At 41.0% G+C, this 21,504-nt stretch overlaps 1 protein-coding gene across 7 annotated transcripts in view; it reads left to right on the top strand.

The window, feature by feature from the left end:
• The window catches only part of DACH2 (dachshund family transcription factor 2), a 673,528-nt gene that overhangs the window by 541,399 nt on the left and 110,625 nt on the right, over positions 1–21,504 (top strand). For all 7 annotated transcript variants that reach the window (XM_006115313.3, XM_014569659.3, XM_014569658.3 and 4 more), the window contains 2 exons: positions 15,619–15,754; positions 17,369–17,449. In XM_006115313.3, the coding sequence (XP_006115375.2) occupies positions 15,619–15,754; positions 17,369–17,449 (217 nt within the window). The remainder of the gene's footprint in view (positions 1–15,618; positions 15,755–17,368; positions 17,450–21,504) is intronic.

Raw genomic sequence — 21,504 nt, 5'->3', positions numbered from 1 at the left:
GCTTTTGCTTGCGGAAGGTCATAAGGAAGAGGATCCTTATGGTGAGGTGGGCCAGCAGTTTGCTGTGCCTGAGGGGGGTAAAAGTGACTTAGGGTTAGAAAGGTCCAGTGGGGACAAGGGTAAGGAAGTTGCAGAGGGATTGGAGGTTGTTTCAGATGGAGGGGGGATAGCCAGGGAGATGAACCAGCCCTCTGGTGACCAAGTGACTGTGTTTGACCAGCTTGCTGGAGAGTGTGTGGGGCTGAGACATGCATGTTTCCAGTCTGATTCGGTGAAGGGACTAGAGATCCATAAGTCTATCAGGCCAGTTCACCTAGGCCCTGTCTCTGGGAAGCAGTGGCCCACTTGGAAAACTAGATTGAAAGCAGGGTGCCAGGGTACTGTCTGGACAGGTTGCTTCATGACTAGCCGTGGAGAGAAAGAAAATCCCATTGCCATTGTGAGCCGGGGAGGCAGCTGAAGTGCTCGGTGTAATTTGAGGGGTGCCTGGGAAAGGACCCCAGTTGAGGGCGGTAAATAGCCCTGGTTTTATGCTCGGTGTAATTTGAGGGGTGCCTGGGAAAGGACCCCAGTTGAGGGCGGTAAATAGCCCTGGTTTTAAGCAATTCGCCCTGAGCTGACACTCTCAGTGGTGCCAAGACCTGGCCTGGTGTATGATAGTGATGTATTTCGCAAGAGACACAGAACCTGGTCAATTGAACTTTAGATCAAGACCCCACGCTATTCTAAATTTGATTTTGAGACTGAGAGCTTGATTGGTTAATGAGGCATTTCTGGACTCAACTACTTAATATTCTCTGTATAGCTGTGATGGTACTCTATGGATATGGAAGCCTTTGCTTACTTTTTATGTCTTCAAGCGTTTAGTCAAGTGTGCATAATGTATTTCCTATGTTTTATCTTAGACCTACAGGAAGAAATCACAGCCAGTGTGGCCAGAGGCTGTCCAGCACCGTCTATGATTTGGTGGGCATGTCATGATTATGAGGGTTAGCCAGCAGCCTGGGGATTAAGGGGTTAACTACACCTAGCCAGGTGGAGAGACCAATAAGAATGTAGGTGGGACTTTTCAAACTGGGACAAAGGAATTTGGGTTTTTTTTCCTTTCTCCCTTTTTGTCTCTCAGAGAGTTCTCTGCAGCTACAGAGAGGGACAAGCATGTCTCTCTCTCTCTCCAAGACACCATTCTTCATTTTCTGTAAGTAGGGTAAAGTTTAGGTAGTTTCGTTAGGTTTTATTGTGTTATGGATTGGGTATGGGATCTGAGATCTGGCACTGCTTAAAAGATGTTTTGGCTTTTCTTTGTAACTAAGTTCTAGGCCCATGGAGTTTCTCCATGAGTATATTTTGTTACCTTCCTCTCTAGTCATTATACTTGCAACCAGAATATTGTTGTAATAATAAAAGTTCTTTCTTTTCTTTTATTAACCTGGCAGTGGTTAATGGTGTGCCCTGATTTTTGTTTTAGGGGGAAGATTTCCCAAATGATCTTTCCCCTGGTTTCTTTAGCAACATTTGGGTGGTGGCAGCGGAAGTTTTATTCCCAAGATCTAGGGTTTTTAAGATCTTGGGGGAAGTTTTATACCAAAGCCTGGTAGATAAGGCTTTGGGGTACACTTGCTGGCCCCCACTTCTGCATTTATCATGCCAGAGTGGGGAAGGAGCCATGACAAAGTTTTATTCCCAAGATCTAGGGTTTTTAAGATCTTGGGGGAAGTTTTATACCAAAGCCTGGTAGATAAGGCTTTGGGGTACACTTGCTGGCCCCCACTTCTGCATTTATCATGCCAGAGTGGGGAAGGAGCCATGACACTTACTCCAACTGAAACCTGACTAAAAAATTTCGGAACTATCTGTTCAGTTAAGTTGCAAGAGTTCAAAATAAATGAAGTAATATCCTGTGTTCCGGTACTATTTTGGTGTATATCTTTAAAAGATTCTATTTATTGACCTTATTTTCAGATCTCTAGCTCATGTTCTTTTTACATAAACTAAAACTTCTGTATTTTATAGAGCAGCTCTACATCAAGATTATAATTCCCTTTCAATAATATTGTTATTATACAATGGACCCCCCCCCTTTCCCACGGCGCATGCACGGGGCTTTTTGAAGCGTGGGGCCCGGGGCGGCTGCCCCGTTCGCCCTGCCCTATATCCACCCCTGGATCCCTAATATGCAAATACATATGACTATTAACATGTATGCACCATATATAGTACTCTTAAAGGAGTAGATAAGGTTTGTGCTAAGAATATATATTAAATAGAATGCTGGAATCATGGCTAAATCATTTTATGTCCTTTAAACTGATACTGGGTGCAAAGGAGCTGAGCTTTCACAATATATAAATGGATGCCAAGTGCCACTCACTGGCTGTCACAACACAGAGTGAGCATACAACTCAAGGTCTGGGTTCAAGATTTTTGATCTTTATTGAGAACAGATTTTGATTCTTTTACCCAGACCAGGGTCTACATCCTAAGCATTCCCATATGGAAAGCATTAGGCTTGCAGGAATGCAGGGTGCCTTCTCCCTATAGCCAACAATGAGTTCTCAATGGTCCAGTGGTGTTACCAAATCAGAATAAACATTCAGTCCCCAATTTATACAAGCCAAGATAGGCTAAAATATAAATAAGGATCTAGTTCTTTCCTGCATGGAGAGCTGCTGAACACAAGAGAACTAGGAAGAAGCCAATCAGGGAGCCAGTTATAGCTCCCTGATTCTCAAGCACCAGCCACTCCACTGCTAGCCCTGCAAGCAACCTTGGGCCCTAACTTACTCCAGCTGTTACAGAAAAAAACAACAAATGGTCTGGTAGCACTTTATAAACTAACAAAACATGTAGATGGTATCATGAGCTTTCGTGGGTACAACTCCGGTCATCTGAAGAGGTGGTCTGTGCCCACGAAAGCTCATGATACCATCTACATGTTTTGTTAGTTTATAAAGTGCTACCAGACCATTTGTTGAATTTAACCCCTCAGTCACCAAGTGCTGGTCAGCACTCCTCCTGTTCATTACAAATAGTAATAATAATAATAATAGTAAATTAAGGTCCAACTGGAAAAGAAATATGAATCCTGATATTAGCTGTTATAAAATAACAAGAGTTACATTATTTGGTAGCTAAACAGTGGTGTTTATATATTTCGGATTAATTTTGGGTGAAATTCAGCCTGGAATGTAGAGGCAATAGTAAACTGTCAAAGTAGAAAACATCTGTCAGATCTGTAAAAGTGACGGGAAGCTGGGTAGTAGGCATCCAAACTGACTCTTCTTTCCCCCTTCCCTTCATTGCATACACCATGCTTTGAGGGTGGAGAAGTTGATTGCAGGACTTGTTGCCCCTCTTTCAGTTTTGAAGCTATTAGAATGAGCTCATCAAATGAGCTTCTGATCTGTCCTGTGTCCTGTACACAGGTTATGCAACTTCACCCTCTGAATGGTTTGGCACTTAAAGGCCATTTACTTAGTGATTGTGTAGGTGTGGGATGAATTTCACCTTGACTGTCTTCAGAGTCTGAGGGCATGTCTACAGTAGGAAATTATTTTGAAAAAACGTATTTTGAAATTAGGGATGTTAGTTAGAGGGTAATAAAATAGTCAACTAACCACATGAATTCTTAGCACTTAGTCAACTATTCTATAGTCCCTGCGAGCAGGGCTGGCAGCCAGTGCAATCCGGCTCCACTCCCAGCAGCCCCCTGCTACTCTGCGCTGCTGCCTCTGTGTCAGCACGGGTTGCCAAGCAGGAGCAAGTCCATGAGGGGAGCCAATTTAAAAACCAGCTCTCCACACAGACTGCCTGCTGCCCCACACTACTGCCTCTAATACAGAGACAGTAGCATGAGGTGACAGCAGCCCCTGTCCCTGGGTGGTCTGAGCTCCCCACAGACAGAGGCTGCTGGGGGAGGGAGTGGTAGGCAGTCTGATTTCGGACTCCCCGTAGACAGGGGCTCTGGCAGCTTCCCCTGCCCACCCTCTTGCACTGGCACAGACACTGGTTCCCCCCAGCACTAGCTCCTGCCCCCCCTTGCTGCCTCTGATATAGAGGAGATTAACCAGGAAGCCTAGGCTTATTGGTTCATCATCTGCTCAACTACTCGTTCACACCCCTACTCGAAGTAACTCCCAAAATAATAATTTTGAAATAGCGCATCCACACTACAAGGCAGCATCAAAATAGCTAAGAATTATTTCAAAATAGTATGTCCACACTGCCTGGAGCCTCCATCGGTTCATCCAGACTGCCCATGTGCTGCTTCAGCACAACAATGACCAGCTCAAACCGCAGGACCCCTTCACTCAGTCCCTGGCACTCTTGCTTCAGCCACAATGCTCAATCCCCTTCACAACACAGAACGCCACTTCTGGCAGAGGAAAACCAGTTCCGACTGGTGGAACCACATCATACTGCAGCGATGGGATGACCAATGGCAGGGAGTTGGGGTGGAGGAGGAGCAGAGGTGGAGAGTTGGGGGGGAAGGTGGCTGGGGGCCTGCTCCATGCGTGTGGCCATGCACTCCATCATAGAGGTTATAGGGGAGTATATGTCCTTGTGCTGGCAAAGCAGCTGATCCCACATGGCCTTGCACTGCTCCTGGCCAGACTGGCACTCCTCCCAAGTGCCTTTCCCTTTTCCCTTTTTGATCTTACAAGCGGCTCACCAGTTATGAAACTGTTCCCAGATCTCCTGGGATTTCCCCCAATCTTTCTCTAACATCTCTTTGTCCCATTTAGGGTTACCCCATCCCTCTCAGGCAAACCCTTTCTGTATACCACTAAAATCTATGTCTATCATGACAGGCTTCATGTTGCTGTATGTGAACCAGTAGCGCAATCCTGCCGACTACGCCAATTCTGTAAGCCGACAGTCAGAGCAGTGTGTGTGTGTGTGTGTGTGTGTGTGTTACACCCAAGTCTTCAACTGCTGAGATGCAAGGTCCCATCGCAGCGGGCAGCCTAGGAGGCTGGAGGGTGCCCTGAGAAGAGTTTAACGTCCGTGACTTTACCGCTAGGACCGGGGTCCCGTCGCGGAGGGCAGCCAACAGGCTGACAGATGCCCCGAATTTATAGGAAGAGCTTATTACATCTTAGATTTCAGCTGCTAGGATACAGGATCCCTTCGCTGCGGGCAGTCTAGGGAAGACTGAGAGATGTCCCAACGGATCTGTCACCTGGGAGTGACACGATCCAAACGCCCAAGCTCTTCCTATACCTGTCCCTTATGACCGGCTGAAGTTCTTTTAAATTGTGCTTGGTTCTGTTACAGCAACTGAAGAAGTCAGGTTAAAGCTTAAACAGTTACTGGTTTATTAAGGAAGCTTATAAATCATATGGTTACAATGGTTATTGCTCTATTTCTTAACTGCTAGCAAATACAGATCTTATGGTTACATAGGAAAAAGGAAGATAGAAAGTAATGGTACCAAGTGACAGCTTAATCTTTAAAGAGCTCTATTCTATGCATGCACTAAAACAAAAGGACACATACGGGTACAATTTTTACCCCCTTCTGTGTCGCTCAGTCCCAGCGTGTCAGGCCAGGATCAGTTCCTCAAGTCCTAGGAAAGACGAATACGAGATGGAACCTCAGGAGGTCAAACACCTAACCCGACCAACAGGTAGATGGTAGATTGACACTCAGAGTGAGTGTGCTGCTGGACCCATCTTTATACCCATGGGGTCACATATTCCTCTTTCTTATCTGTGATGCCAAATGGTGCTGGTCTGTCTTTTGTGACGCCCGTTCTTACAAGGGAGTTGCGGACTTAATTTACACTTGTAATGGAGATAACTAAATTGGAAGTACTGGGGATTCTTTTCTCAGTGGGAGATTCCTCTCCCAGGGACGACTGTGTGTGATCGTATCAACATAGGTGCCAGCCAGGCAGTTCTCACGGCCTCAAGGTCAGCTTATTGCCTTAATTGTTCTTTCTCATATCTATATTTTCAGCTTACTCAGGATCAGAGGGGCCTGCATATCCTGGTCTCGCATCAAAGCTTCCAAGGCTGTGATGATTTTTATTGCTCCTTTTCTGCCCAGTATACAGGCATCTCAGAGGGCTAGCAAGATTGATGTGACGGGGGGGTGGGGAGGGCTGTCTGGCTACAAAGGTGTGTCCTGGACAGACTCGATGATGATGGCAGGGAGGAGAGTTGACCAGCCCCCCTTCCAGGATGGCATGCAGCTGCTTGTAGGAGTGGCAGGTGTGATGAGCTGCCCCAGAACATGCACTTTGTTTCTTGGCCTAAGTGTATGCCTGTCCGAGCTCTTTTATTTTCATGCGAACCTGGTCAAGCATCCACATGTGACCCTTCTTGGCCAGGCTGGTGACCATACACATTGGCATTCCTTTTTCTGGTGCAGAGAGCTTGGAGGTCTCCCCCTGCCAGACCTCGATGAGGTCCAGGATATCTACACCAGTTCAGGATGGTACCCTCTTTCACCTCAGGCCAGTGGCAGCAGAGGGTGCTGCAGGTGTGCTGGCAGTCATGGGGAGTCAGAGGGCGTGCTGGGGATGGTCATAGCTCGTGGAATGGGAGCTACGTGGCATGGGGCTGACAAAGCTCTCCTTGTTCCACAAGCCCTGTCCCTTCTGCCTGCAGCTTTAATCTCTGCAGGAGAAGGTGAGCGTAGGAGTTGTCACGTGTGGCCAGAGCAGCCACAAGTGCTGCTGTGAGAGGCTCTGGAGGCTGCTTATTTTGAAATACAGGCAGTCCCCGACTTACGCGGATCCGACTTATGTTGGATCCGCACTTACGAACGGGGCTTTCTCGCCCCGGAGGTCAGGCCGAGAAAGCCCCATTCGTAAGCTGCTCCGGTGCCCCTGGTCTGCTGGAGACCGTCTCCAGCAGACCAGGGGCACCGGGCGGGTTCCCGCGCTTCTGAGGCTTTGCCAGAGCAAAGCCTCAGAAGCGCGGGGAACCGCCGCTGCTGCAGCTTCAGTCCGGGTGCCTGTGGTCTGCTGGGGACGGTCCCCAGCAGACCACAGGCACCCAGACTGAAGCGGCAGCAGTGGCGGTTCTCCGCGCCTCTTTCTAAGCAACTAAGCATCCACACTAATGTTATTTCAAAATAACAATTTTGAAATAAACATTATTCCTCATGAAAAGCTGAAGTTATTATTTCAAAATTTTGGAATAATGGGCTTGGTAGTGCGGACACTCCACTTGTTCTTTTGAAATAACTCTAGCGTAGACCAGGGCTGAAGGATAGTTTAAGGAGGTATTTAGGAAGACAGTTGTAATACTGTGGAAACCCTCATTAGAGTTAAAAAGTCTCAGAGGGCTAGCTGTGTTAGTCTGTAACTTTAAAAACAATAAGCAGCCCTATGGAACCTTAGAGATGAAGAACTATATCATGAGCTTTCATCAGCAAAACCCACTTCATCTTTAAGAATGTACAAGTTATGGTTCTTTTAAGAAATTGGCCAGTTTGCAATTTATTCTCAGATTAGTGGCAAATAAAGATCAGGAACTTAAAACAAACAACAGTCCATCACATTTTTTTCTGTTTCCATTTTTATTAGCAAAGTCCGTTATGTTCCAGGCTGCCTTGCCTTTAATGAGTGCTGTAGAGTAAAGAAGGCACACATCAAATAAATATGAAATATCAAGACGAATGTACGAGTAAAATTCAGCAGTCGTACAAATACCCAAAACCTGCTTACCAGCAATTCATAGAATCATAGAATCATAGGACTGGAAGGGACCTCGAGAGGTCATCGAATCCAGCCCCCCGCCCTCAAGGCAGGACCAAGCTCCGTCTGCACCATCCCTGACAGATGTCTATCTAACCTGTTCTTAAATATCTCCAGAGAGGGAGATTCCACCACCTCCCTTGGCAATTTATTCCAATATTTGACCACCCTGACAGTTAGGAATTTTTTCCTAATGTCCAATCTAAACCTCCCTTGCTGCACTTTAAGCCCATTACTCCTTGTCCTGTCCTCAGAAACCAAGAGGAACAAATTTTCTCCTTCCTCCTTGTGACACCCTTTTAGATATTTGAAAACCGCTATCATGTCCCCTCTTAATCTTCTTTTTTCCAAACTAAACAAGCCCAGTTCATGAAGCCTGGCTTCAGAGGTCATGTTCTCTAAACCTTTAATCATTCTTGTCGCTCTTCTCTGTACCCTTTCCAATTTCTCCACATCTTTCTTGAAATGTGGCGCCCAGAACTGGACACAGTACTCCAGCTGAGGCCTAACTAGTGCAGAGTAGAGCGGCAGAATGACTTCACGAGTTTTGCTTACAACACACCTGTTGATACAACCTAGAATCATATTTGCTTTTTTTGCAACAGCATCACACTGTTGACTCATATTCAACTTGTGGTCCACTATGACCCCTAGATCCCTTTCCGCCATGCTCCTTCCTAGACAGTTGCTTCCCATCTTGTATGTATGGAACTGATTGTTCCTTCCTAAGTGGAGCACTTTGCATTTCTCTTTATTAAACTTCATCCTGTTTACCTCTGACCATTTATCTAACTTGCTAAGGTCATTTTGAATTATGTCCCTATCCTCCAAAAAAGTTGCAACCCCACCCAGTTTGGTATCATCTGCAATTAAATGCCATTAAGCCATTTAAGAAGCTCATTAATAGATTAACATTTGGAATAGTAATTACAGCTATATTAGAACTGAAAATAAATACAAATAAACAGGCAAACCCAATACCAATTCTCTTCTAAAGCTCTTCATGTTTAAAATGGGAATGAATGCTATAAAATATTAGAGAAAAGGAATTAAAGCTAAGATAATTAAGTCAAAAAGTGGTAAGCCATTCATATATACTTAATTCAGGTTGTACCTCCTTGGTCCAGCACCTTTGGGATCTAACTGGTCCCTTATGAGGGATTTTTCTTGACTAGGAGAGATCATTTCAGGTCCCCTGCTGCAGGCCCCCTCTGCTGCCCCCCACTGGGCTTCCTGGGTCTTCCCCCAGTGCCAAGCTGAGCCATGCACCAGCTACCAACTCCTTCCCAGCCCAGCTGAGCCAGCACTGGCTCCTGGTACCGCCCCCTGCAGCCCAACTGAGCCACAGGCTGGCTCCTTGCCCCCCCCCCCCTTACAGCCCAGCTGAGTCATGTGCTGGCTCCTGGCCCCCTTCTCTCACACAGTCCAACTGAGCCACTTGCTGGCTCCCTGTCCCTCTTCCTCACAGCCCAACTGAGCCATGCAATGGCTCCTGGGCCCCCCACATCCCCTGCAGCATGCTGGGACTCTCTGATCCTGGAACATCTGTGGTCCAGAATCCTGGATTTTAGAGGTGCAAGATTGTGGATGTAACTGTTATAGTGCTTCACATGTCTTGTGTGGAATAGTATCCCACAAGGGATGCAAAAAGGATGCTGATGTGAAAGCAAGGATCTCTCTGAAAATTGGAAGAGTTGATGACTTTAGTGCCATTAACCTAAATCATAACTAGAAGTAACAATGTCAAGCTTTGTAGCTACATTTTCTGAGGAAAAGCAAAACAGTGTCCTTTAGTAAGACAGAAATATATCATCTTTCAAAAGGATTTAGTATTTCAAAAGTCTGTTGAGAATTTATGGACTAGCTCTGTAAAGACAAGAGAAAGATAAAATATAGAGAGTAGGTATTGCAGATAGATAAATAGATGAGATCTTCAGACATGTTTTAATTCTTTCATCAGATTTTGAAATCTATAAATCCTCTCTCTAATTCAGTATATTATAACCTGGTTTATGAATTTTGAAAGTGTACAAAATGTGAAAGCAAGTTGAACTGGGGAAATATGGCTTTATTTTAGAAGTAATATTCTTCTGATTCTATAAGTATAATGACTGCAGAAGCAGATTGGACTGCAACCTGTGTTGCAACTATAGCAAGTTTAATAGAAAAAAAGTATGAACAGTAACAAGGATATAAAATTCATAAATGACATAAAATGAAGTTATCATTGTGTAAAAATATTAAGATTTCCTCTTGGATTTGTTACCATTGCTGTTAACCCTGTATTTGGAAAATGGTGAGGACATTATCACTTGTGATCTCATTTGTAATAAAATAGATTAACTTGCTGTGAAATTTTAACGAGGCTGAGACACAACAGTAGCTACCTAATGAACCAGAGCACATAGCTGTTAAGTAGCTAAATAGATGCATACTGATTACAGGACTGAAAAATGGATCTGTTTACTTGCAAAGAAGAAACTGCTCATAGTGCTATTCATTACGGTAGGAGAAACTCATTCATTTCCAAACAAACACTAAACATAGACTGTTTCTCAATCAATATGTAGGCTAACGTGATAATACTCTATTCTCATTTATAGTACATATGATGTAGAAAAAAATTCCACCTCTTCTGTTGCCTGCAGGGCAACACATCTTCCCAGTATGTGTAAATTCTGGTAGATGACATAATCAACAAATTCTTTTATAAAATGATTCACTGTGTAATTAAGCATGACATTATTATTTGATGCATTTATTTCTGCATGAACATTGCTAATCCAACATTGAATGTGTGTTAAATCCAGATTATTTTAAGCAGATCGCTTTGTAGTGGGAAATAACGTGTGCACTGCAACCTTCATGAAGTGAGGTGGAGGAATCTTTATCCCACTAGCTAGAAGAAAAGTGGCACTGCCCTTTTAAGGATTTCCTTATGGGGGCGGGGGAGGGGAATGAGGAGGGAATGAGGAAAGTTTACAGGGAAAGGCAGGAATCAGCTGGACCAAGGTCAGGAGACGGTCACTGCACTATTCTTCCTGCTGGCCAAGAGTGAGGGGATGATATCTATAGGCTCTCTTTTACCTTCATTGGTTTGGGAGCAGTCACACAACCACCCACCCATGAACTTGGCAAAAAGACCAAGTTTCCTCCTAACCCATTGGGAGGAATTACACTAGTTGCCCTTTTTGTTGGGAGTCAGGAAGTTTTCTTGACTCCCAGATTAGGTGGTTTTCTTCACCTTCTCCACACGACTTGTGGGCAGCGTTCCCTGAAAGCTGTGCACTTCTTTGGCTGCTCAGGAGAGATTCAGATGCTACCCAGGTGATTAGCAGAGTGCCCACAGCTAAGTGTTTTGTTTCTACTGGTGGTTCACATTTGCACATGTCTCAGTGCAAGTAAAAACATTATTCTGTACATGGATAGAAAAGATAAAAGGGAACATTGGTTGTGTGACCCTGTGATAGGGAGTGAGGAATTAGAGTATAACTTAGTACATAACTTTGTAACTTAGTACATAAAATTTGTGGCAGATGTCCAGTGAATGTACTCATTATAGAAGGGGTACAGATCAGTTTAAATGAATTGGAAAAGGATGTAAATGAATCCATCTAGGGATGTAAGCGACTAGTTGACTACCCAATAAGCATAAGCTTTTCTGATAGTCAAGTAGTCACTCAACTAGACACTTCCTTCCCGCCTTGCTGCCTCTATCAGAAAGAGGCAGTAAGGGGGGGAAGGAGAGTAGGAGCTGGTGCTGGGGGGAGCCAGCTTAAAAGCCAGTTCCCTCCAGCACTGTCTTGGGGTGGGGAGAGCCAGAGGAATCCAAACTGCTGCGCCTCTCCCTTTGAAATGTACAAAACCCATGTGCTGCTCTTGTACATTTCAAAGGGAGAGGTACAGCAGGATGGTGAGCACCCCCCTTATCGACCAATTGAGTAATTGATGGAAAGCCCATCGACTACTCAATTAGTTGATTAATAAACATTTCACATTCCTAAATCATAAAGAAAACATCCCATACTGCACAAAAGGAAGTTTCAGGTTCCTACCTTTTGTACAGTGAGGCTCCAACCCCCTTCCTAATACCCTTTAAAGGACTTGGCGAAGAGTTTGGGGGCATTTATATGTGGGACAGCAGGACAGTAGTCCGTTTATAATGGAATGGCCAGGACCTGATTTGGGACAAATTGGAAATGATTAAGGAAAGGATGATGGCCAAACAGTGAGAAAATACAGTTATCAGAGAGAACTGGAATCCTCTTTTTTTCCAAATCATCAATTTCTGAACTACTCAAATAAGGATGGCATATACTGCTGTATATATCATTTCTGAGTGCTCATGCATAGTAATTTGGTTTGTTCAGATATTTTCTGTAGAGCAGTTGGCAAACTCTTTACGGGGCTGCTCACATGCTTGTTCTATATACATTGCATATTTTTGTGGCAAATTAATCATTTAAAGATTCTGAGATGAAAAAATGGTACAGTCCTCTTTAGATACCCATGGCAGGGATTAATGTAAAGTAGGCCATGACAAATAAAAGCAGGCAATTAAAGAAAACCATTTAGGTGATGGCATAGAGAGTATGCTTGTTAAGTTGGTAGATGATACCAAGCTGGGATGAGTTGCAACTGCTTTGGAGGATAGGGTCATAATTCAGAATGTTCCGGACAAACTAGAAAAATGGTTTGAGGTAAACAGGATGAAGCTTAATAAGAACAAATGCAAAGTACTCCACTTAGAAAGGAACAATCTGTTTCACACATATAAAATGGGAAGTGATTGTCTAGGAAAGAGTACTGCTGAAAGTGATCTAGGGGTTATAGTGGACCGCAAGCTAAATATGAATCAACATCGTGAATCTGTTGCAAAAAAAGGCAAACATCATTCTGGGACGCATTAAGAGGAGTGTTGTGAGCAAGACACATGAAGTCATGCTACATGAACAAATTTAATAGACGGTCCATGCACAGAGACCCAACAAGAACATACCTATGTGTAAAATTAATTTTTGATCAGTTAATTTTTTAATTTAATTAATGTCACACAATAGAGGGAATTTTAAGACAGGAAGCCAGGGCATAAAGGCTTCCTGCCTGGCTCCACAGACTCCTCAGCAGCCACTACTTTCCAAGTCTTTGGCAGAGCATTTCAAAGTATGGATGGGGGAACCCTGATTATTTTAAGCCCTGTAGGATTGATTTTGTACTGATTTGGAATGGTGGAATATTAAGTGCTGAAAACAGAGGATTTTTCAAAACTTTAAGCTACGAAGGTTTGTAATAGATTCATATCTATTTAAATGTAATAAACATTTTAATTAGCATACCAAAACTACTGCAATTGAAAATCTCCCTTTAGGTTTTATTGCTTATTGCATGTTCATTAAATGACAGATAATTAGTGAAAAACATATCCATTGAGGATTAACAGCTATGTAATAGATATGCATCTGTTACATTATTCCAAGGCTCAATTGTTATTTAATGTATAATAAGTATCCTAATAAAACACATTTAGGGCTACATTTTCAGTGTGGTGTGACTAGAATAGACAAATTCCACTCTCTACTGTTAAGAGGAGATATTCTTCAGTTCCCTGTGCATCATGCTACAATGTGAAGTTGAATCTATTTTGGAGATATAGTTTTAATGGGTAAACAGTATTTTTAAAACTAACCTGACTGCCGTTGGTATTAATGAGTTACACCAATAGATAATGAACTGAAACTATTAAGTTAATCACTAGTAATAGAGAGAATTTTTGAATCTACTGATCTGCTTCTAAAGATATTTTATTGATTTATGTTCTCTTTTCTCCAGGGGAAAAATAATCAGACACTGTTGAGTTTCTTAGTACATTTAGAAAGGGCCAGATGATATCATTTCACTGAAAAAATATTTGGGAATGTAGCAGGAATGATGGAAAGCTGTAAGGTTACCCTCAGAAATTCCCCTGATTAAACTGTAAAGAGATGGAGAATTTGTCCTTCTTGCAAAAGAGGCAAAGAATTCAGCTTCCCTAACGCATGGATATTGGGGAGCTGCCAGAAGCCAGGACTGTCCAATCCTTCTCCCTGATAGCACGAGTCCATTGCAGCCATACTGCCAATGACCCTTCCTTCCTCAGTGCTGATAAGTGATCAGTCTCATGGAAGGGGCCACACAGAAAAATGAAATATGTTTTTTTTTATCAGCAAATTTTTATTGGTTATAGTAGGTGGGAGGGAACAAATTATTAAAATGTGTGTTACAACAGTAATTTTGAAAGCTCTAGAAAAAAATGCACGCAGCATTACTACAGTTGAACAAAATGAGAGAATTTCATTTTGGGTCAATGTAGTGAGAAAGGGTAGCTGCTCACTGACCCAGAAGGGGAAGAACCCCTCTCTGAGCCTGGGTGGGTCAAGTCGTGTTCTGCGCCTTTAACTCCCTGGAAGCCAAGGGGCAGGGCAAGTAGGATAAGATCCCAGCCCGAGAGCTCAGTAAGAGCCCAGGTGCCGAAGGAAGCAGAGGCCTGCCCTAAGCTCCCAAGCCAGGAGGGTCCTGAGGACCTTGCCGAGGCTGGGCCCTTGCACCACAGAGGAGATCCTTTTTACCCTGATGGAGGGTTCGGACTGTGTCGACCCCGAGAACCTGCAGCCATTATGGAGCCAGGTGGATGTTGAGGGGGATCTAGAAAGAGGCCCAGGAGAAGCCAACAACAGTCAGGCTTCCCTCATCACCCCATAGGGTGTCAGCATGGGCATTTATTTACAGGTCTGGACCCAGAACTAAGCCAAATGGCATATGGTAACATTTTGGAAAATGTTGCAATTTTTTTCTTCTTTTTCTCTATCCAAATTATCAAATATATTAGAACTGTAGGCAACATTTTTAGAGTTGTATTTACATAAATGTGCATGCATATGTTAGGATTTAAGCACATTCTTATTTTTACTTCTGGAAAATGTTAATTCAGAGTGAATGTTGCCTAGAGCAGGCAAATCCTCTAATCTATTAAACCTCTGAAAATCAGGATGTGCAGTGTTAAATGAGTGTTACCTTAACCCTTTATTTTCACGACCATCTCCAGACCTATGTGGATTTTAAAGCCCTTTGAAAATTAAAAGTAGGTTCTTGGGATGGGCGAACTGTTTTGGGACAGGTGACAAGCCAATTTGTTTCCTTTGTGAGCACATAGTTAGAGTTTTAGAGAAATTTTGTCTTTACGCTGAAATATTATGTACTTTTGCATGTATGGCTTTGGAAATCTGGCTGATATAGCTTTAAAGGGGGCCTGTGAAAGTTTTTCAGGTAGACCAATGATTGTTTTTATGAATTTGCAATTGTTTACTATTAATATTTATTTGAATCTGAAATTGCAAATTTAATCTGAATTTAGTATTTGAAATTTGACTCTTCTCTATCAATTATAGATACAGATAAAACTAGTAATGTATAGAGGAAGAATGTTCATTTTTGTATCAATATGGGTGAAATTGTTACAAAATAAAAGTACTCCCAGCTAATTGAATAGCTTTAAAAAGAGTTCAGTAAACTACATAATATGTCATGATGATAAGGTGTCATACTGTGAGATCAACAGGTATATGAGGCACAAAGCTGTAATGGTTCTTCGAATGTGAGTTCACAAAAGAGCCACTTTCATTTACTTAGGAAAGGAGATTTGCTATTTTTAGCTATGTCTTAAATGCATTAAAGAGCCAGGGTGGATGAAGTAGTATCTTTTATTGGACCAGTGCCTGTTGGTGAGAGAGATAAGCTGGCCAATAAAAGATAATCTCTCATCCATCTTCTGTCTCTAATATTCTGGGACCAACATGGTTATAACACTACATGCACAAAGTACATTAAAACCAACTTCATGGTTCAACAGACATAATTTTGTTTTCTGTTTTAAGGAGAGGATTCAAGACAGCCCTTCTCCTGCTCCATCTCTGGAAGATAGTCAGAGGCCGGGGAGTCATGCTTCTTCACATCAGAGCAGCAGTGTGTCCAGCTCTCCATCCCAGCTTGACAACACACCAGATAGAATTGGTTGGTATTTTATTATTCCTAGCCTCCCCTCAGTCAGACAACTCCTCTGTAAATTTGAGAAATGTGCTATGAAAAATACTTCACTAAAGGAAAATTGAGAGTGTTTGTTTCAAAACTGGCTTTGTGAAGCAGTCATTTATCATTTAAAAAAACAAAGAGGATCCAGAAGATAGGATAAAAGCTGCTTGCTCATTATTGCAGAGAACCCGACCAATCAGATGATGTATCATGCACACATCAACTCAGTGTCACAGTATATTGTGCCTGCTGTGACACAACATACATATGTGTGATGGCACCCTTCTAAATGTACATTTAATGTATTTGCCTCAAGCTCAGTTAATTATATCATGACTGTAATATTTTTCATTCTCGTAGGTCTTTTTTTTTAATTTCCAGAATAGGCATCAGGGTCTGTGCATTATTTAGATGAAGGATGACCTTGTGCATGAAACACAGGTCTGGGACATGGTGATCAGGCTCTCCTACAGACAACCTGTTTGACCTTGGGCAAATTACTTAATTTCTGCACATCAGTTTACTTATTTACACAATAGCATAATATTTCTGTGTTTTACAGGTCGTTGACATTCATTTATGCTTGTAAAACTCTCCAGGCTAGGCAATGTTTCTTCATCTACTTGTATGGCATCTAATACTATGGGGTCTTGATCCAGATTGTGGTCTTTGAATGCCATTGTTATATCAATGATCATTAAAAATAATACTCTTGGAGATCCACTGTGCCCCAGCAGTATTAGACATTATTAACTATAGTAGGTGCTGCAAATAAAATCTTTGAGGTACCATTTAAATGTATCCTGAACATTTTTATAGTGGTCTATATCATTGGACCATAGTGTACTGGTGTTGAAGGATAACTATTTTTTAACTTTTGCTAGTTTCAGTCAATCATTGGCTAAAGAATATGTCTGAATATGAATAAATATAAAGTTCTTAACAATTTTCTTGACCTGGAGTGATTTCAAATTCTATAAAAATAATTGTGGAGAAAGTCATATTTTAATCTAATAACAAATAAACTAGTTATCCTGAAATTTTAAACTTAACATATCTCAATGATTTTTTAGGTGGTAAGTAAAAAAATATCTCTTAACTGCAAAAATGATTGTCTTTTCATTGGCATCCATCAATTTGGGTTGCTAACCATCTATCTTTCTTTCTTAAAATAGCTGCATTTTAGATAATTACTGATTCTTTAAATCCCCTCATCTATTAAACATGTTTATTCCCCAAAATGATTTCTGTGAAGCACTTTTATAATTAGTTAATTTGAGCATTTTATAGGAAATTGCACTCATCCCAGTGGTAATTTTTTTTCTGTTCTAGTATCTTTGTGTAATCAACTTAAGCAAATTTGCTTCTGCTGTTTATGTAAATACTTTGTTCTAAAGTTGGAGGTTTAGAATTTAGTAGATGATAAAACAAAAAAATGGCCTACCACTTAGGAACTCACTGTATGACTGCAAATTTGTCAGGATATTGGTGGTAAATATGTGATTTAATATTTTAATTCTGTATGTTAGGTTGTTGGGGGTTTTTTTGTTTTTAACTGTGAGTGTTACAGAACTGTGCTTTCTGATTTTTTTAAAGCTATTCTGACCAACACCAGAGAAGGAGAACTCATTGATCAAGATACTAGGACCAATTTAAAAAAACTCCAAAAGGAGAAAGGTAGATCATTTATTGTTTCTATACTGTGTGTGAAAAGAAATTAATAAGTCATGTTAGCTGCATTGTCCACATTCAATATATCCAGTGGCATAATATCTTATATGTATAGAGCTGACTACACAATTTGCAGTGAATAAGGTTTCTATTTAATTTAGTCTGCATTTCTGCTTAGGGAGTATAAACAATAAGATCTTTGTTTTCTTGTATTTATTCATCATTGGAGAAATATTTGGCAAATCTTTTAAAATGTTATCAATTGACTAGCAGGTGAGACCTGTCATTGTCATTTTGTGTAAATTACACTTATAGGAAAGTTCAAGAAATTAAATATTTGTAATAGAATTTTTTAGTAATGTGATTGCAATAGGGAAGTAAAAGAACAGTTTTAAATGTGTAGGATTTCAACTTCAATCATTACTCATTTTATTGAATAATCACCAGACATATGAATCAGAAACTTGTAAAGCTTTCATTATACTTTCCGTAACTATTTTGAATTATTTTGTAATTTGTAACAGTAAAAATTTTCTTTACACTAAAATGACAGTTGAATAAGTGACTTGATTTTAAATTTTTTAGAAGATATTTTTATCTTCATAATAATGACTTTTTTTCTTGATCTTCATAATAATGACTTTTTTCTGATGAAAAACAAAAATACTTATTTAAAATTTTCACCCAGCATATTCTGGCTTAAAAAGTAGTTCATTCAACTAATTTACGTGGCAGGATTGTTAATATGAAATGTGGTATCTGTTAGTAATCACAAAGTATGACTTTATTTTGCACAAACAAATCCACAAACAAACTCTTCAAAATATATAGGGGGATGTCTACACTAGCCCCCTAGTTCGAACTAGGGAGGCTAATGAGGGCGACCGAAATTGCTAATAAAGCACGGGATTTCAATAACCTGCTCTTGATTAGTATATTCCCGGCCGGTCGCCATTTGGGAAACTGACTAGCCCGAAGTAAATGCCCGCATCTACACGCGGCAGAGAAGTGGGATTCCGAGATAAACCCCTTAGTTCGAATTAACTGTTACTTCTCTTGGAATGAGGTTTAACAGTTAATTCGAACTAAGGAGTTTATCTCAGAATCCCGCTTCTCTGCCGCGTGTAGACACGAGCAGTTACTTCGTGCTAGTCAGTTTCCAAAATGGCGAGCGGTCGGAAATATGCTAATCAAGAGCAGGATATTGAAATCCCGTGCTTCATTAGCAATTTCGGTCGCCCTCATTAGTCTCCCTAGTTCAAACTAGGGGGCTAGTGTAGATGTACCCTAGTAGATTATGAACAGTTCTCTGCAAATATTTGTTTAGCCACCTGATACTATTTATTTCTCTTTATTTGAGTGAGTGTATAAGCACTGTTAGTGTTAATACTTGTGTATGTAATTTCTGTGAATGCTTTTTAGGCAGTATGTTTGTTTTCTGAAAAGAATCTTACCAGTGAACTCAGTTGTTCAAGTTGGGGGCAACATTATTGGCAAAAGTAAACTAGGTTCCTAGCTCCTAATGTCAACAATGAGCTGAGACTTCTGCAGTTTCTGTCTTATGACTGAGAAGTGACTGTTGTCCTTCAGGCTCTTCAGTAGTATGCCTGCTCCTTTCTCCTATTCACTCTCCAGTTCCCTTATGTCTTGTTGGAGTCCAGAGCTGGCTCCAACAACTATAAAGCTGCCAAAGCCTGAAATGGAATATTATGATCTCTCCTCTCCTATAGAAAGTTGCAAAGGAAAGTAGCTGCCTCTTCTACCTAACTTCCATTTCTTCTACTTCTGATCTTTTGGGAGATAGAGAGTATGTGCAGGAATACACCTTCTTAGTGTTTTGTTGATGAGAATGAATGACACCTATAGGCACAAAGTAAAGAAAGAAGGAGAAATTATGGATCAGGAAGAAGAGGAAGAGAGAAAGAAAAGGAAAGTAAAAGTGGAAGAAAGTCGCTATTGAAAAAAGGAAGGTGGTTCTGACAGTACATACAAAAATGAGAAAAAACAATAAAGGTAAAGAATAGGAGCAAGAGGAAGAAGTGAATGAAGAAGAAACTGATCTGAAGGAAAATGGATAATGAAAAGGGATTTGTGGGGAAAAGACAGTAGGATTTGGAAAGAATAAGAATTAAAGAACAAGAGAGAATAGAAAAAGGAAGAAGTGACCGAAAGAAGTGAACCAAAGTAATTTAAATTTATTTAATATTCAAATTTAAATACTAAAATTTTACCATGAATAAAAAAACCCTTTATTTTTTAATTAATTCATTTTAGTCTATGCTTAAAATTTAACCAGACTCTACTCAATTTAGGAGTATGGTGCGTTTGTGTGTCTGTAATATGTACACATGTAATATGTTAAAGGGGAGAACTAATTTTGTGGGGCTATGTATACCCTGCTACTTTGGCCTTACAGGGTATGTCTACACTGCATTCCTCTTTCGAGAGAGGAATGCAAATGCTGACAAACGAAACTGCAAATGAAGCGCGGATTTGAATTTCACATGATTCATTTGCATAATAGCATCCGGACGCTATTTCGAAATAAATTTAGAGATAAAAAGCGCCGTATAGACAACCACTTCTTTTGCAATCACCCTTACTTCTTAAAAAATGAGGTTTAAACGGTTATTTAGAAAGAAGGTGTTTCTCTCAAAATAACCACGTGTACACAGAGCTTTTTATCTCAAAATAGGGTATTTCAAAATATCGGCGTGACGCGATTATGCAAATGAAGCATGGGAAATTCAAATCCGTGCTTCATTTGCAATTTCATTTGTCTACATTTGCATTCCTCTCTTGAAAGAGGAATGCAGTGTAGACATACCCATAATGAGTTATTTAAGCTATGCAGACACCAGTGCATATCTTTAACACGGGGTGGGCAATAACCTGAATGCGGTTAGCCAGAATTAGCCCGTGGTGGGCTGCCAGCACTTTACTTACCTTTGTGACCACAAATATGGTTGCTTCAAGCTTCCTTTGACTGTAGATCTCTATTCCTGGCCAATGGGAGCTGCGGGAAATGGTGTGGACTGGGACCACTTGTTGTCTACCTCTGCTTTAGAAGATTCATGAAGGAGAAGCTCTTCTACCTTGAGGGAGAGAATGCATATTCTTACCTCTACTGGTCTGTGTCTCCAGTGGTCACTGGCCTTTCCTCATACTCACTCATTTTCTGATGTTTTTCTAGTCAGTTCTTCCTCAAGGGACCCGATGATGGGTCCTATTGAGTTCATTTGAGAACTGGTAATGAGTTCATTGAATTCCTTCAGTTCATTTGCCCCCAGGCCTTCATGCTTAAGTCTTTGTCTGTTGTTCTCTGTTGTTTTCCCTTAACAGTTTGCATTTGTGTAGTCATTATTGAACAAACCAACACCAGGAACTAAATCGTAAAGTTATCTACTGCACTTTTCTCCTCAAAATAAGAAACTGCATTTGCTGCAGTAATTACATGGATGAGTATTTTAGTCTGAACTTGCAAGTGTGGTTGATTTTAATTGTATTGAAGCATGCATGGCTTCCTGCCACATGTTTAGTCATTTTTCAGTGAAACAGTGCAATGTGCCCTATGCGGCTCCAAGATACAAGTCATATATTTGATTGAAAGTAGTTGTCTCTCACTCAAAACAGATCACATCGTGTATAATTTAATGTATTACAAAGAAATAAACCCCAAAAAATCCCACATTGAAACCCATAGAAAATTCATTTTACAAATTTAAACTCAAATCCAAATTTACTGTAGTCATTTAATATGGCTTCTAACTTTTTGCATGTAGTGTTGCTTTAAGTGCCTCATATATTCACATATCTACTATATACTTGAGAGAGTTTGTCCATCCGTCTGTCTGTCTGTCTAGACACTAACCTGCCTCCACCCCATCCCTCTTCTGTTCTAAAATCTGATTTGTCAATTTTATATGTGTTCACTTTTTTTTTTATTGTATTCCTTTGGTATATATGCTCATGCCAGTTTTCTTCCACAATTTGATTTGAGGAAGTGGGTCTGGCTCATAAAAGCCCATCACCTAATAAACCATCTTGTTAGTCTTTAAAGT

Source organism: Pelodiscus sinensis, chromosome 13, assembly GCF_049634645.1.
Source record: "Pelodiscus sinensis isolate JC-2024 chromosome 13, ASM4963464v1, whole genome shotgun sequence".
Taxonomy (NCBI): Eukaryota; Metazoa; Chordata; order Testudines; family Trionychidae; genus Pelodiscus; species Pelodiscus sinensis.
The sequence above is the reverse complement of the archived record's forward strand: the minus strand, read 5'-3'. Positions and strand labels throughout refer to the sequence as shown.